The sequence below is a fragment of the Mesitornis unicolor genome, unplaced genomic scaffold (genome assembly GCF_000695765.1).
Source record: "Mesitornis unicolor isolate BGI_N332 unplaced genomic scaffold, ASM69576v1 scaffold478, whole genome shotgun sequence".
Taxonomy (NCBI): Eukaryota; Metazoa; Chordata; class Aves; order Mesitornithiformes; family Mesitornithidae; genus Mesitornis; species Mesitornis unicolor.
Window position 1 is genome coordinate 258 of NW_010203604.1, and position 17,342 is coordinate 17,599.

At 42.6% G+C, this 17,342-nt stretch overlaps 1 protein-coding gene across 1 annotated transcript; it reads left to right on the forward strand.

The window, feature by feature from the left end:
- Positions 1-319: 319 nt before the first annotated feature.
- LOC104545565 (serine/threonine-protein kinase SIK2) lies at positions 320-11,155 on the forward strand (the record flags this gene model as incomplete). Its single annotated transcript, XM_010190744.1, has 12 exons — positions 320-509; positions 3,074-3,137; positions 3,334-3,495; positions 3,769-3,893; positions 4,008-4,131; positions 5,123-5,346; positions 5,585-5,734; positions 6,379-6,501; positions 6,756-6,981; positions 7,665-7,940; positions 8,495-8,726; positions 9,492-11,155. Coding segments are annotated over 12 exons (2,317 nt in total), but the record flags the coding sequence as incomplete, so codon positions are not given.
- Positions 11,156-17,342: the final 6,187 nt, after the last annotated feature.

Here is a 17,342-nt window from a genome sequence, read left to right on the forward strand (position 1 = left end):
TATTTATATTTTCTAGTGCATGTCAAAATCGTATCAGTCACTACAGTAGAAAATAGTCTGTTACGGAATCTGTTTTTCACTGGCATGGGATGGATTAAAAGATTTACAGAATCCTGTCCAGTGCTAATTTCTGCAGTTCTGTTCAATACCTTATGTGTAATCCTTTGACGTAGAAAAGAAAAACGAAAACGTTCTGTGTCGTGAATTCTCTGCAGTTCAGAAAAATAGAATCAGCTTTGTCAAGTCCATACTTTAAAAGCTACTTTACTTGGATTTTGTAAGTTTGTGTGTGCGTGCGCATTGTGTCTTTTTTCTAAAGATACCTTAACAGTAAGAGTATCTATTTTATAAAGCCGGGGGATGTTTTATTTTATTATTTTTTAAATCTGCAGGTTGCAATAAAAATAATAGACAAAACAAGGTTAGACCCAAGCAATCTGGAGAAGATTTATAGAGAAGTTCAGATAATGAAGCTTTTGAATCATCCTCACATTATCAAGCTATATCAGGTAAGAGCTCAGCTTTGAAGTGCAGCATGCGGATGAAATACGCTTGTGCTCATCTCTTGCATGTGATTTTGCATTAAGTATTTGCAGAGAGAATGAATATTGAAATATTTTTGGAAAAACACTTAAACTGGGTTTTTAAAAAGTTACTATTCTTTGAAAAAAATTCCGGTACTTTAGACAGCTTTTAGACAAAATGTGCTGTAAAATGTACAATTAAAACCAGGCCGAAGTTTGTTTCAGATCGAGGAACCAATTATCTGAACTTCTGTGATTAACTTAACTTAACTTTCCTAACTCCTCTGCCTCTCCAGTTTAGAAGACTGGAACTTCTTACGTGCTTTTGATGAGAGGAGGACTTAAACTCACATAGAAATCGCAAAAGTTGAGTTTGCTGTAAGTGGAAGGGATTTAAAATCAACAACAATTAAACCAAATCAATCTGAGTAGAAAATCTTAGGTAGAAATCTAAGAATTAGAATTCTAATCTAAGTAGAAAATTAAAAAAAAGAGTAAATGTTGGTATCTTTCAGTATGCCAAAGAATGACCTGTTTGGTTGTTCTGTTTCAGTTTCTCTAGTTTTGAGAGAGAATTTCAAAGATCTTTCTCCCTGAAGAGTTTCATGTGCATTTTGGTTTAGATTTGTTCAGTTTCTGCACTGATGGGTATTTTTAACAGTAAGAACAAATTAATGTGTCATGCAGAAAACAAGATCACATCTGTCTAGTGAGCAAGGACTGCACTGCAAATTCTAAATATTCAATCTGATTAGCATTTGGTGTAAGTTCCTCTTAATCATCTTAAATAGTGCCATGTGGATTTAAGAAGAAGATGAGGTATCACAGTCTGCCTGGACCTGTCTAGAAGGGCGGCGAGAGAGGATGGGAGAGAGGAATAGACAGGTGAAGCAGCAGGTCTGAAAGTCCATGTGCAGTAGTAAACACTATTATCAGCTGCAAGCTTACAGTTGGGTTTGGTAGTTTTAAAAAAGAAAAAGAAAATAAAAAAAATAGGTTTAATTAAGATGTGAGGCTGAAGAGCCAGTAAGGCAGGTGCTTAGGCAAGGCATTATTTTCAAAGACCTTGACACATGTGAAGTGCTTGGTGTTTATGATCTTAACCATCGTAAGAAAAATTACTCTGCGTTGACGTCTGACGTCACCGTCGCCCATAGGGCAGTGTAGGGTATACAGAAACACTCTAGCAGTTCGGCTGATTTCATTTCAGTGGAATGATGTGGGTGAAAATACTATTTTGAAGCTTTTAGAAAAGCAGGTTAAATTCCATCTAGTTGAACCACCTCACTTGATGGAGCAGATGACGTTGGTAGTGGACCATAATTTCTTTTCAGTGAAGTTTTCTTTTCTTTGTTGTTGTAACTGATGCTTTACCTGTTTGGTGGAGACTGAGACGCAGGGATGGAATTAGATGACATACCAATGCAGGGTGTGTGTTCTTGTATTATTTCATCATTGTTTTAGTTTCAGCACGGCGTCTTAATTTCATCCAGCTGGCAACTTTCCCGGAACACTTTCCTTCAGTTTCTTAAACTGGGAACCTCTCTTCCTTTGCTCCCTGTTTGTTTATTTTCATTTTGTGTCTGTGTGTACTTGTAGTGAGGGGAGGACAAGAGTCTTCCAAAAAAGTTACATGTTAGGAGCCTGGAAATTACAGCCTTTGAAGTAGTATTGAGGCTTTTTTTGATTGTAGCCTGTTGTGAGCTTTCAGCTTCTAAACAAAATATCTGCTCCTTGAGAGTTCAATTCCAGGGTAGTGTTGTATTTTAAAACCTAAAATGCAGCATTTGAAAGATGTGCCATAGTAACTGAAGGTGAATTTGGAAATGCTCAGCATTTCTTACTCGTTGTTTTGGTTTTAGTTGGTTGTTGTTTGGGTTTTTTTGCCCCAAAGTTAAAAATAAACAAGTATCAAAGGAAGTTGATACTAGATTGACCAGTGAATGCTGAGCGATATATTGACAGTTGTTGTCGTGCATCAAGCGCTGCCGTTGCACAAATAGCAACCTATTGTCACTTGTGTGGGAGGCTTGCCATGTCCCCGGCCAACACCAGATGAGAACGGGCTATTTGATACTACTTCTTGATTTGTCCAAGTTGCAGATATCCCTCCTGACTTGAGTACCTGCTAGCCTGAAAACAAAAGCGACTTTATGCAAACTTTGTCTTTGCGTGTTCAACATATATCAAACGAATTGCAAAACTGTATATGCGTACTTTAACAAAAAAGGAATTCAGGGTAGCGTATGAAATTATTGAAGTGCTCATCAGTTTTCTTATGGAGATTAGGTGGCGTGGTAATGGTGAGGAGAACAATGGCATGGGAGGCCATTGTATATTGTAAGCACATAAGCATTGATTTGTTATCTTTTTTCATTACCAGTTTGCTTGCAAAGAGCATTGTGGTGCAAAATTAGAGGCCTTTACTGCCAGCTGCTGCAACAAATAAATAATTGAACTGCTATGTTTGAGAATACACTTAGAAAAGTGAGTTGAGCTACAGAGATCTGCATTTTTTTTTAAGCATGCTCTCTCTTGTGTCTTCACAGGTTATGGAGACAAAGGATATGCTTTACATTGTTACTGAGTTTGCAAAGAACGGAGAAATGTTCGGTAAGTTCTCACTGCTGGAGCTAAAAGTTCTTTAGATTTAGAAACCAGGGCTTTGTTTTTGTCATTCCTGAGTAATATTTATTTATATTTGATTAAAAATCCAGGGTTGACGTTGTCAGCTGTCAAACACCTGCAGGATTACGAAAATTTTCCTCCAGATGTTTCTAAATCCCTTCTCTTGTATTTTGTCTTGCAGATCATCTGACCTCCAATGGGCACTTAAGTGAAAGTGAAGCACGGAAGAAGTTCTGGCAGATTCTTTCAGCGGTGGAATATTGTCACAGCCACCACATAGTGCACAGGGATCTCAAAACAGAGAACCTCCTGCTAGATGCTAACATGAATATCAAGTTAGCAGGTAATAAGAAATACACGGTTACTTTATAAACAACATCAGGCAGGTAGTCAAATTCGATCTCCCTAGGATCACTGTATAAATGTATTTATGGTAACTGAAAATTCAACAAAAGTATTTATCTTAAAATAGCCTCTGGGCAAAAGAGAATACCCTAAATGAATAGGCAGAGAACAAAGCAATACATCTGCTGCCTTCTCTTAATTTTCTGCTACTTCTGAAATATTGGCATGTAGTTGAGTGATGTCTTACCCCAGACTTTTACCTTCATTCCAGACTTTGGGTTTGGAAACTTCTACAAGTCAGGAGAGCCCCTCTCCACTTGGTGTGGAAGCCCACCTTATGCAGCTCCAGAAGTTTTTGAAGGCAAAGAATATGAAGGACCTCACCTGGATATATGGGTGAGTTTGACATTCCTCAGAAATTGCATTTCACACTTTGTGAGGGTCTGTGGGCTTTCAAAATCATTGCTTCTACTGGAGTTACTCACATGCTGTGCTGTTTTCTATTGACAGAGCCTTGGAGTGGTGCTGTATGTCCTTGTCTGTGGTTCTCTGCCTTTCGATGGACCCAATTTACCAACTCTGAGGCAAAGAGTGCTGGAGGGGCGGTTCCGCATCCCTTACTTCATGTCCGAAGGTGCTTTGTTCAGATCCTTAATGTTATAAAAGGGGCTACAGACAAAGGAATAGCTGTCCTGTTCCTTCTTGGGGCAATGACAGATGGGACTGATTTTGCAGCTGGCAATCTCTTTGTCTTTACATATCCAGTAATTTCTGAAGGGCAGCGCTTGTAAGAAGTTCAGGGGCTGGTTGCACATTTTTCTTTTCTGGGGTCTGCTTTATGATGCATCTAAAAAGCTATCATTTCTCCTCTTGGGGTATCTCTATGGATTACAAAAAATATTTGACACCCTAGCTGGAGAAATAATCAGTCACAAAACAGAAGAAACAGGATTTTAATGAGACCAGCCTGCAATGGTGAGATGGTTGTAGTTCTCCTAAGGCATTTTAACAATGCAGAAGGGATATGTTTCAGTGTGGCTTTGCTGTCAAGGAGAGCAGAAATAGTGTGCCCTAGCACTGTTTCTGGAACACTCAGTCTGGTGAGAAAAAGGAACTGAAGAGTATTATCACCTCTTTCTGATTTGGATTTGAAAACAAGTGAACTTGCCTCTCTTGTAGCGAAGAGTATCTTTTGAAGTCTGACCTTGATCAGTTACAGCCACCCTTTGATCCCTGGTTATAAACAAATAAGCAGTATAGATGGACCAGGAAACTGTATGTGATGGGGTTCTGTACTAAATTCTGGCCTATTTTAAGTTGATGTAACATCATTAAACCCACATCAACTTAAAGATCTCCTACAAGGTGCAAGGCCACCTGAAACCTGCTGGTATCCAGTACAGCTTTGTTTCCTGTAGTGATGTGTTGCTTTTGTGAAATGCATGTGGACCTCTCTTGTGTTGGTTTGAATATCTGGCAGTCAGATCAGGCATCAGCTGCTCAGAAACCTTTAATCCCTATTTTTGCAGACATCATACACTGTTGCTGGGAAGGTTTCTTAGCAGTGACCTGGGGCTGGGCTGTTATTTCTACCCCTTGCTCATGAGTTTATCTTTGCCATCCAGACTGTGAAACACTAATCCGACGGATGTTGGTTGTGGACCCAACCAAGCGGATAACCATTTCCCAGATAAAGCAGCACAAGTGGATGCAAGCTGACCCATCTCTTCAACAGCAGCAATCTTTGTCCTTCTCCATGCAAAACTACAACTCCAACCTGGGTGACTACAATGAACAAGTCCTTGGGATCATGCAAACACTTGGCATCGACAGGCAGAGAACTGTTGAGGTGAGAAGTGCTTGCCCCTTAGATACACCTTCAGTGACTGCCTGAAAGCCAATGGTGCAATCATATGTATGCCATTCAGCGACTAGCCTTGATCCAGTGCCACAGGGTGGAAATCTTCACTGCCCTTCTGGATTTTTACTTATTTTTTGACTGCACTGTTATGGGGCCTTAGTGATGAATTTTGTCTGCTTATATCCTGAGTTACCTGTAACTCAAGGGTCCTTTCAATGTCTTCTAGTCTCTGCAAAACAGCAGCTACAACCATTTTGCTGCAATTTATTACCTGCTCTTGGAGCGCCTCAAGGAGTACCGAAGCAGCCAGCTATCGAGTCGTCCAGCAACTGGCCGTCAGCAAAGGCCAAGGAGCTCTGAGATCAGCAATGTCGAGGTAAGGAAGGGCCTTACTTGCCTGGGAAGCTCTGTCTGTTGACTCTCTTTTTTTTTTTTTTCCTGCCCCTTGCTATGGGAAAATGCAAGATAGTAATTCTCAGGCTTCTGAAAACCAATTCTGATATTGATGCCCTCTGATAGGGCACAACCTACTGTTCTTCAGCAGAGGGCTGATTGGCTACTGATGGCTTGTTTCCTAAGACATGACTGTGGATTATGGTCCAAAGAGTAGGCTGCCTCTGGAGCAGGTCAATAATGAACCAGAAGAGTAGGCTTATTACAGAAATTTGCCCTCTTAGGCATGGATCAGTTACATTTCATTGGTACATACCCTGTAGGATCCTCAGAAGTACTCAGTGAGACAGTTTCTGTGTTTTTCTGGCATTCTTCTTTGCTTCACTCTCACGCCCTTTAAAGTGTGCTCTGGGTGCCTTTTCAAATTGTATTTCCAGTTAAATGCTTAACTTAGGAGAAGGAGGTTTGTGTTTGTGTTGATGTTAGTTTTGTTAATTTTCATAGAAAGTATTTGGAGAAATCTTGCACAGAAGGTGGCTTTGAAATTCCTTGAGCTCCCAACATCTGAAAAGTCATATGGAGCTGCAGTGTATGTGATGGCTTCTCTGCATCTCTCTCTCTCTCCAGATGCCTCAGGATAGTCTCACTAGTGAAACCCTGCGATCATCTCTTCTTTACCAGCAACCTCAGAGCCTGATTCAGCCATCGTTGCAGGCAGAAACGGACTGTGACATGAACAGTCCTTTACAGGTTGGTGTTTTCAGCTGTGTGTTACTGTGTGTTACTTTTCTTTTTTTAGAAAAAAATGTTCTGCCAATCCAAAACAACAGGGGTTATGACTCTTATTCTCTCCTTCCAATCTTTTGGTATTTGGGCATGGTGTCATAGTGGCCTTTCAAACAGCATGCCTATTGAGGTCATGCCATAGGGCTGTGAAGAGTATTAAAAGGTGGTGCAGAAGTAAGTGAAACACCCTTCAGTGTGTGATCTGACATGTTTTGCAGCCCATGTTCTTTCCTGTGGATCCCAACTTCAACGGGATTTTCCGAAACCGCTCCATCTCCCCCAACAGCCTGCTGGAGACTACCATTAGTGAAGAAGTAAGGCAAGAGAAGGAGCTGGAAGACGAAATTAAGGCTTATGACCACCCCATCCACATCCCTAGCAACACCAGCAGGAGGCACACACTGGCCGAAGTGACCACTCATTTCTATCAGCATGCCCCTCCATGTAAGTAAGTCTGGGAGAGACGAAGGGTGTCCATAGTTAGAGGAAAAAGACAGAGAAGGAGTGACATAGGGGGCTATGTGCTGATTTTGTCTTGACTGGGATAGGAAAGCCCAGGAAAGAGGTCTGTACTCTGCCCTCCCCAGTTCTCTCTTCCCATAAAAAAGCATGGCCCTTAAGGAAGAGGTGTGCTGCTGTATTTCATCTGGATCACTTTAGAGGGGAGCATTCTCACAAGCAGGACATGGCCCTTCTCTGCTTGCTTCTGCTGTTGTACCTGGGGAGGTGAGGGTGCCTGAATTGAAAAAAAAAGGTCATCACAGACTGTATTTGATACACATCCAGACCCTGCGAACTAAACAAACAAGCTAAACTGTTCACAAAACAGTAATCCCGTGTCAGCTGCTGTGCTAAAGAAGCGCTGTAGGCCTGACCCAGCATAGCCCGGTGGTGCTGGCGTTGCTGGCAGAGTGCTGCCAGCTGGATGGGAGCCCAAGCTTAGGTTATTTGTTGATGACCCCTTGGCTGGAGTCAAGCCCTGTGACAACACGAGTTGCTGGACACCTCTTCAGCTCACAGCTACTTATTAGTGCCAGTGTAGGTGGGCAGAAGGCTCTGATGTCATGTTTGTTCCTTCCTATGTTCATCTTGGGAATGCTCTTTCTCTCCTTCCTTCCCCTCTGTAGGTATAGTCATTTCCTCTTCTGCAAGCCCCACAGAGGGAACTAGTTCAGACAGCTGCCTTACTTCATCTTCAAATGACAGCTCAGTGGCCCTGAGCAGCTGTTTGGCAGGTCAAGTAATGACAGGGTGCCCAGCCACAGCTAGGATGACGTCGCCCTTCCTTGCTTCCCAGTCTCACACTCCAGTGTTACAAGCCCAGGGCTGCATGGGAGGTGCTTCTCTCCTGCCTGTCAGCTTCCAAGAAGGAAGGCGAGCATCTGATACCTCATTAACTCAAGGTAATGTCTTCCTTGCTTTATTGCTGGGGAATTGCACGCTGACAACTGCCACTAGAAAAGGGTAGCATGCAGGGATACTTGCTTGCCCGAGTTAGTGTTATACTGAAGGCCAGACACCTGGATATTCTGCCTCTTACATTCATGGTCTCTGAGGGAGGGAGGGTTGCATGTTCTGAGGAAGGTGCCTAGATGAGAGGTTCTCAGACAGTGATTCAGCATGCCCATGAAGATATTTCAGCTGCCGTCAGTGGGATGGGAGGCTCCACCTTCTAAAATACGAAGCGCACAACATCCTGATTCCTGTCAGGTTTCTCCTTTGCTGTGCATGTGTCCATCCACACAAGGGTGCAGCTGTACCAAATCCCGTTCCGTTACTTAAATTTTGCTCTGACCATCAGGCTGAGAGGTGAATGAGAACCGAAGAGTTGCAGTCTCTTCTAGCACAGTTCTCACACAAATGAAGGCAGCTGCCCAGAAAGGTTGATCTGTAAAGCAGGCTCCTAGGCAAATGCTAAGGAGGATTAAAGTGCATTTCTTTTCCTCATGTCCCACAGGCTTGAAGGCTTTTAGGCAGCAGCTGCGGAAGAACGCTCGAGCCAAAGGGTTTCTCGGCTTGAATAAAATCAAAGGCTTTGCTCGGCAGGTGTGTCAGTCCTCTTCATCTCGGGCAGCAAGGAGTGCCATGAGCCCTTTCCAACACACGCAGCCGAACACCTGCATGTACAGCAGCAGCGGAAGCAGCAGAGAGGGAAGAAGCCTCCTGGAGGAGGTGCTACAGCAGCAGAGGTGAGGACCTGGCCGGGAGGAGTTTTGCTGTTTTCATTGGGTTTACTTTGGTTAGGGGCAAGTGAGAAGAAGTAAACACAGCAATAGAGGTTGGGGAGTTTGGTCACTGGGGTTTCCTATCCTCCATCTTTGCTGTGTGGCAGCAGATAAACTGCCTGTCTTCCTTTGTGGCTTCCAGCACTGGCACATGTAACACAGGACGTGCAGTTCCACTTAAAAATCTGAACATCCACATATTTGGAGGTTACTGAATTGAAAAGCAGTTTGGTACTGTGGGGGAAAACATTACTTCTCCCCATTGCAAGTTGTGTTTTTCTTTGTTAGTTTTGGGAATGATTTCTTTCCTCCTCTGCCTCCTCCTGTAATTTTCCCATGGAGAGGAAGTGAGGCCTTGTAATTTGGAAAAGTTACAGCCCACAAAGGAGGCACGGTTCCAGTGGCCTCAAATGTCTTGTGCTTCATTCCCATAGAAGCAAGATAGAAAATTGAGTTTCCGGTTTATCTGCAGACGTTGTCTCTAGAACAACTATTATTAGCAGGCCAAATGGTGACTAGGTATCTTTCTGGCGATAGTCGCCCTCTCCAACAGGCGGAAAAGCCAAGTGAAAACATGTTGACCTGGCATGGTCAGCTTGCTTTAATTGTACTGGCTGGGTAAGGAGAGGTTTGATGGAGAGAAGGAAACAAAAGGGAAATTATGGTTAGGGGTGCGGGCAGGAAAGGAGGAATGCAAGTTAACCTCTCCCATCCTTGGATTTTGTTCAGAATGCTCCAGCTCCAGCATCACCAGCTACTGCAGACAGCTTGTCCCCAGGCTTCTCAGACATCCACAGCAAATGGCGCACCCTCCTCTGATAGCGTAGGTACCTGCAATACATCCAATTCTCTTCTGCTGTCGGAGCTACAAAGGGAGAACTCATTCGAGCTGGCCTTTGCTGGCAACACCCAACTGCTCCAACCTCATTTCTTCGGTGTCAGCGTGTCGCCAGTGTCCTCAGCAGCTCACCTTCTCGACACGCACCTGTACATCAGCAGCAACGTCTCCCCGGCCGCCACCACCTTCTCTCAGCAGCAGAGTTTCTCTGTGCAGTCTCCAAGCTACGACGCAGTCACTCTGCAGCACGGGGATTGCGAGATGGAGGACCTGACTTCCAACCAGCTTGGGAAGTTCGTCCTGGTCAAATGAGAGCCCCGGCTGCTCTTGCTGCGAAGAACTTGCACCACTGTCCGTGGCGTGTGTGGGCCCATGGCTGGCTGGTGTCGTGTGGACAAGTGACTCTCAGAAGCAATAAATTTTGAAGCATGTGAAGAGGCTGTCTGGCTCGGAAAGCTAGCAACTTTATAGAACTGAAACAAGCAATATGTATGTCTTTTTGCTTCTACTATTCTTGCACTGAACAAAAACGAATCGAAAATGAATTTTTTTAAAGGAAAAATAATGGTGGGGAGGATGGGTGGGGCATTTGTGGGGACAGGGAGGGATGTGGTCGGGGAAGAACTCTTCGGTACTGTACTCAAGTCAGACCAATACAGCTCTGCTGTTATGCAAGATTAGCAGCTGTCAGTAGTGGTGACACAGCAGGGAGAGGCTTTTCAAAGAAGGGACCAGAGCCTCCCTTTTTCACAATATTCATTTATGGGTTTGTGAAGAAGATTACCTCTTTTAAAGAAAACAAACAGAAAACCAGTGGCATGCAGCATTATCCATTCATAGAAGACGAAAATGGAAGCATTGCCATTTGTTGTTGGGTTTTTTTTCCTCCTGTTAACACCCGTTTTATTTAAAGGAACCAACATCCCCATTCCACACCTCCCAGATAGGTATACTTTAAATGAAAACTGTGAATTTCTTGCTTGAGACATCAGCTGGAAAAGCTTAAAAAACTTCTTTTCATTATTATGGAAGCAAGTGATCTCTTGAAAATGTATCCCTTGATACCATGAGCCCAACTGCATAATGTCTGGTCTTTTGCAGGGATATTTGTTTGGAGGTGGTGTGTGTTTGTGTGTGTACATATATATGCACGTGCACACATGCCTATATTTTGTCGGTCTGAATAACCTTTAGGAATCTTTTTTTAAAGGCTCAGTTTTTTCATATTCTCGCAGAGGCACTGAGAAGGGGAAGCAGTAGTAGCAGTGGGGTGATGGGAAGGGTTTTCTTTTGAAAAAGCCCTCCTGGAGATTGCCTACAAAGTTGCTCGAGGGGTATTTCTTAGTGCTGCACATTGTTATTTCCGCTGCTAATTACGTTTTTATGCATTTCATTATCAGGGTCCAAACAGAACTGACTCTTGGGGAAATGTGCAATATCGAGGTTATAATTATATACTGACAAAGACAAAAGGAATAGGCTAGAACAGAATTCAACTCTAACGGAGTACAGCTATTTCTGAACAAAACTGTGTATTAAAAGTGAGTAAAACAGCACAATCTTTGGGTGTTTGTTTCTGGTTGGTTTGTTTTTGGCATATTAGCAAAATGAGGTTTTGGATTAGATAGGTGTTTTTTCGTATGGTTTTTAATGCTGTATATGTATATAAATAGGAAGCAGAAAACTATATTAACACTAGTTATTTTTTATATTTTATAATATGCTTAAATTGTGTTTCTGGTAGAAACCCCACTCCCCTCCTAAGGCAGAGCATGACTTCTGTTGGTATCAGCAGAAGTTATGCTTAGGTATAATGGGGAGAACAGACTGTGCTCCTACAGAAACGAGTCGGGTAGGGCATGCAAACTTTGGAAGCAGGTGAGCAAACAGTGAGCCAGCTTGGCTGGAAGCTGCCATCCGAGTGGCGCAAAATAGCTGCGATCTGTCTAAATGCTTAAAGGACCCATCTCCCTAGTGTGACACAGGGTGCCTTCAAGTTACCTTGGCTTCATGCAACCTGCAGTATTACGCGTTTGCAAAGAATAGAGATACCTGTTGTTTTTGTTTTGTTTTGTTCTGTTTTTTAAAAAAGAAAAAAGCCAAAGATCGACTGGGTTAATTGGTAGGAGTAGGAAGGGTTGAAGATGTCACGTGGCTCTGTCTGTGGCTCTCCATAAACGACCTCTTGATCTGTGTGTTGTATCTGTGTGTCTCTGTTGGTGCATCTCCAGCTCGCCACTGCTGCTGCGTGGTCTGGAAGCTTCAAAGGGAGAGAAAATTGCTCGAGTTGAATTTCTGTTCATGAGTGGTGCCTTGCAGCAGAGAAAACACCAAAGTCTCATGCTCATTTGTAGTGGTTTCAGAAAAAAAACAACAAAAAAACAAAAACAAAAGCAAAGAAAAAAACCCAACCAAAACCCAAAAAGCAGATTGCGTGGAGGTGGCTGGAGAGGAGGGCAAGAGGAAACCAGCTCATCACAAAGCGGCAACTTTGCCTTCAGTTTTGTAAGGAGTAGCACATGTACTGAAAACACAGAATTTCCTCTTCAATACTTGTTTTGTTTAATGCCGTGGATCAAAAGGCCACAGATTCTTTTGTTTCCTGTCCTGAGCAATGACAAGCACTTTACTTTCATAGTATTTTTTTTTTCTTTTCCAATTGCTGTAGAACCTCTTTGGAATTATTGCTGGAGCAGAAAGAGGTCATTTTAAAAGTCTGGGTTTTTTTGTAGATATCCTGACAGTGCTGTTCTGCAGACTGCAATGCAATAGGGTATTTAAAGACACTATGTGATTGGTTTAATTAAGATGTATAGTTTATTTTTTATCATGACTGAACAATCATTTCTTATGTTAAAATGAGAGGTGTACACCAAAATGATTAGTCGATGTGTTTTATTTAATATTTAAATAAAAAATGTTTTAAAATTGTTGTCCTGCATATGATTCTGTGGAGTATTTTCACCTGATTTTATATATATGTGACTTGCATAGTTAAGACTAATTTTAAAGCCTAAGTCCATAGGACATTACTGACACTTTCTATTACACACTAAATGAAGAGGAATAGCGGGCTTACAAATCTGATAATGGGATATTGAGCCTTTCGCTGGTAGGCAATCTGTCTGAATCTAACCCGGGTCTGTAGTAATCAGGTTATAAAACCTGACAGCAAGAGAGGTCTTCGGAGTGAAAAGGGGCAAGCGTGGTTTAGTCGTCACCAGATGAGCTCTCCATCCGTGTCACCTTGGTCTGAAAGAGGGCCTGGCCAGATTAGGGCAGCAATGGAAAAACAGCAAAGGGGAAGAGAGAGGGAGGGCGAGGTTCCCGGGGCGATGGCTTTTCTCCTTTCAAATGCAATTTGAGAATTTAAAAAAACACTGGAAAGATACAGGCTCAGCTGAGCTGGGAATGTGTGTACAGCACTGCCTGCCTTGCAAAGCAGCTGTTGTGAGAGCCCCCAATGCAGACTGCGGCACTGAAGCCAGTGGAGATGGTATTTACCAAGCACAGGCTGGGGAGAGGATGGCCAAAATGAGGGGAAGGGGCCTGTGGGGCCATGCTGGGGGCAATGCAGGAGGAGACGCTGGCCTGACAGGTGCTGCTTAGGCTGTGGAACCAGATCGTCGTCTCCCTCCCAGTTTTACTTTATGCGCTCTGTGTTTCCTGTGCACCTTTGAGAGATGGGCATAGTCTGCACAGCATGAACACAGGATGTGAGTGATAGAAGGGTCTGTGTTCTGCACATGCCATTAGAATGAGGGCGAGGAGGGGTTTCACCTGCAAAGGAACCCCTAAATTTTGGGTTGGCCAAGAAGTAATTGTGGTGGTGTTTTTTTTTAATAGAAGGACATACATGTCTTGAAATGTATCTAACTTCATTTTAAACCACGAATTCATTATGTAACTTGACAGCTGACAGTTTAAGCTTGTTTTAGAAAAAGGAAGTGTGCAATTTCATTAACAATTATTTACTTGGCGTTGATTTCAGAATGGAAAATCAAAATGAACATTTTTGTCATATTTTGCTGTATTACTTCCGAAAAGGAAAAACTGCTTTGCAAGCTCATAAAAAGTTATGTGATGTGTATGGTGAAGATGCCTTAAAACTACGGCGGTGTCAGAATCGCTTCACTAAATTTTGGTCCAGACATTTTGATGTTAAGGATGAACCACCCTCAGGAAGGCCAATCGAAGTTGATAACGACCAAATAAAGGCACTGATCAAATCCAGTTGGTGTTTAATGACATGTGAGATTGCTGATAATCTTAACATACCAAAATTGAGCATTGAAAACCATTTAAAACAACTTGGAGATGTTAGGAAGCTCGATATTTGGGTACCACATGAGCTCAAAGAAATTAATCTCACTAAGCACATTGACGTCTGTGATTCTCTCTTGAAACATGAAGAAAACGATCCATTTTTGAAACATGGTAACAGGTGATGAAGAATGGATCATCTACAACAACGACAAATGAAAAAGATCATGGAGTAAGTGTGATGACCCAGCTCAAAGCCATACAAAAGCAGACATTGACCAAAGGAAGGTGATGCTCTCAGTCTGGTGGGATTTCAAAGGCATTGTGTGTTTTGCATTGCTTCCAAGGAACCAGACCATTAATTTGGATGTGTACTGTCGACACTGGATAAGTTAAATGATGCCATCAAACAGAAGCATCCAGAATTGGTGAATCACAAAGGTGCTGTGTTTCTCCATGATAACACCAGACCACAGAAAAGTTTGGTCACTCACCAAAATTTGTTACAGCTTGGATGGGATGTGTTACCACATCCACCATATTCACCAGACCTGGCACATCTGACTGCCATTTGTTTTGTTCTTTACAGAAAGCCATGAGTGGTAAAACCTTCACTGCTGATGAGGATATCAAATCATTCTTGGAACTGTTTTTTGTCAAAAAAGACAAGAACTTTTTTGAGCGTGAAATCATGAAGTTGCTTGAAAGATGGCAAAAAGTAATTGAACAAAATGCACACTGTATTGTTTACTACAGTTTTTGTTTGCCTTGAAAAATATACCTTTCATTTACCCCGAAAAAATATGCAATTACTTTTTGGCCAACCCAATATTTGCAACCTCTAATTTAACCTGGTAAACACTCAGTGGGAAAAAAAACCAAACAAAACTATTCCCAAAGAACAATGGTGGGGTTTTTGGAAAAAAAAAATAGATCCACATTCTCAAGATTTTATTTTCAAATTTCCCAATCACATTTTGAAGGAATGGGAGGATGGTGGGAAGGTAAATCCAGAAAGCCAAACAAAAGCTTGGGGGCAACCAAGATAATACTCATTTTGATTTCTAAAGGAGTTGTTTGCTGTGCTGGAATTTGTAGAGCTCTGTATAGATTTGCCATAACTCTCGAACTGGTAGAAAAGTGTCATGTACATGTTTTTCTAGGGTTCTGTTTACAATGTGACCATGCAAAGTTAGAAATTTTGGAACTATTTAAAAATAATGACGGTATTCTTAATTATTTTTAATCTAGCTTTTAGTATGACCTGGTTTAAGAATAATCCCAACTGCCATGTTCAGCTGGGCTCTCAGGGCATTATTTTAAACCCCAGTAATTCTGGGAAATCTCAGAAAGTTGCCTCTTGATCAGTGCAGCTCCACCAACTTTCGTTGACATCACTGACCCTTGGGTATAGAGGGATCTTGACAACCTCGTGATTTCTGTGAAATGGTAGGAAAAACAAGAACAAAGAAGCCCTGGGACTCTGGACTCAGTTTGCATGTGTACACTGTTTCACTTTTGGTGCTTTAGTCACTGTCTTCCTGCCTTTCCTCTGAAATCTGTCTCCACTCCTGTTTACCACGTTTGTTTTTGTCTTTAATATCTCTCGAGATGCTGTTTTTCTTGGCTTCGTTTCTCACATTACAATTTGGTACCTAGTTCCTTTTCCTTTCTTTCCCAGCCCGGTATTGGTGTTTTTTTCCCCCCTTTCAGATGGAACAGATGCTGGCAAGTTTAGCCTAGCCTCAAAACTGAATAATCAAACCTTATATTTTTTTTTAATAAAGGAAGTGCTTAGAGCTGGCAGGAGATGCTAGACTGGTAGCAATGAAAAACACAGGCTGTTTTTGCACCGAGCAAGCTGAGCGCAGACACCAAGTCGAGCACTCTGGTGCCAGTGTGGCCCAGCCATGGTAGTAAGGGATTCTCCCCTCAATTTCTCCTCCTGCCCTCCAGCAGGAGACACAAAACTCATCCCCAGCCCTATGACCTGCTCCCTCGCGGTGTCCACAGTGGCAGTCACACTTCAGTGAGGAAAGGACTTCCTCGTGGTACAAGGCATCATCATGTAATCTTGGCCTGTGTCAGCTTGAAAGGAGAAGCGGCCCAAGGGAGGGCGGTTGAGCGGACAAAATTATGATGCATGAGATAGAAAGTGATCAGCGCTTCCGTTTTACTCATCCTGCAAAGTGAGAATAAGGCACGCTTCATGCAATGAAGGAGAATTAATTTAAGAACTAATAAAAAGAAATATGTGCCTCGGGAAGACATTGCTTCAAAGATGGTTGCTGGCTTATTTCATGACTGCTAACTACTTTTAGTGGTGACAGTTAAATCAATGATAAAGGTAATCCACTGTCATGGTTTATGGATTTAGCAGAGCATCTGTGGGAGATCAGGAAAGAGCTGCTTTTTGGTGCAGACTACCAGGGGCATGATAGATGGATTTTCAGGACAGAAATGCCTTTCTCCCAAGTCATTCAATATTAGCACCTGCCAGAGGCAAGGCATTCATGTGAGGTGAACAAACTTGGTCATCACCTGCAATAAATTCTGGTTTCTTAATGTACATTTTATATCGTATGTCATGTCTTATTGGAGTGATAGTGGCTCAGTCCAAAGGTCCAGCTAATCAGGGAGCTCATTTCAGAATCAGGCACCTAGGGAAAGCGTGCAAGGACAGGGCAAGTATGGCACAATCCCTCACTGGTATTACCAGCCCAGCAGTAAGCAGACTGCGGTTAAGGGAATTTTTGACTGGCATCTGGGTCATTGTGTTTAACAGCTGCAGATGGGTCAAGCCTCCAAGAATTTGACTAACGCCTTTTGGACTTCTCTTCTAATTCTTGCCTTCACTGCATCTTGTGACAACACGTAGCATAAATCAATTTTACATGGTGTGGAAGAAGTACTTCCTTTGCTTTGTATTAGACCTCCAGTCCAACAGACTGGATTGTGCTCCCTTTCTCTTGTGATAGGAGACACGATGAGTAATGCTTTCCTGTTCGCACCTCCATGCTTCTCATGAGTTGACAGGACCTCTCTCACATCCCTGTATGTATCAGTGTATGCGGAGCTGCACCCTGTGTTTGAAGCAGGGGAACCCTAGAAGTAGTCACCTTTTTCATTCTCTCTTCATTCTGTAGTCATTCCTAAACATTTTTTTTCTCTGTTGACAACTGTTGAGCAGTGAGCTGGGGTTTTCAGTCAACTTGGTGAATGAGGTTTCTTTCCTGACTGATGTTAATTTACAGCCCCTGGTGGTCTTTGTATGGCTAGGGTTGGTGTTCCTCACACTCCTTGCTTTGTAATTGCTGCCAGTGAGTTTCATATGTCATTTCAACAACCTGTCATTCAGTTTTCTGAGATCACTCTCCACTCGGTTGCAGTTGGATCTTTTAAAAATATGCTGAGTTGCCCAGGTCTTGACACAAATGACTGTGCTCTGTCTGGGCTCTCTACAGATTTTGCTCTTTCCC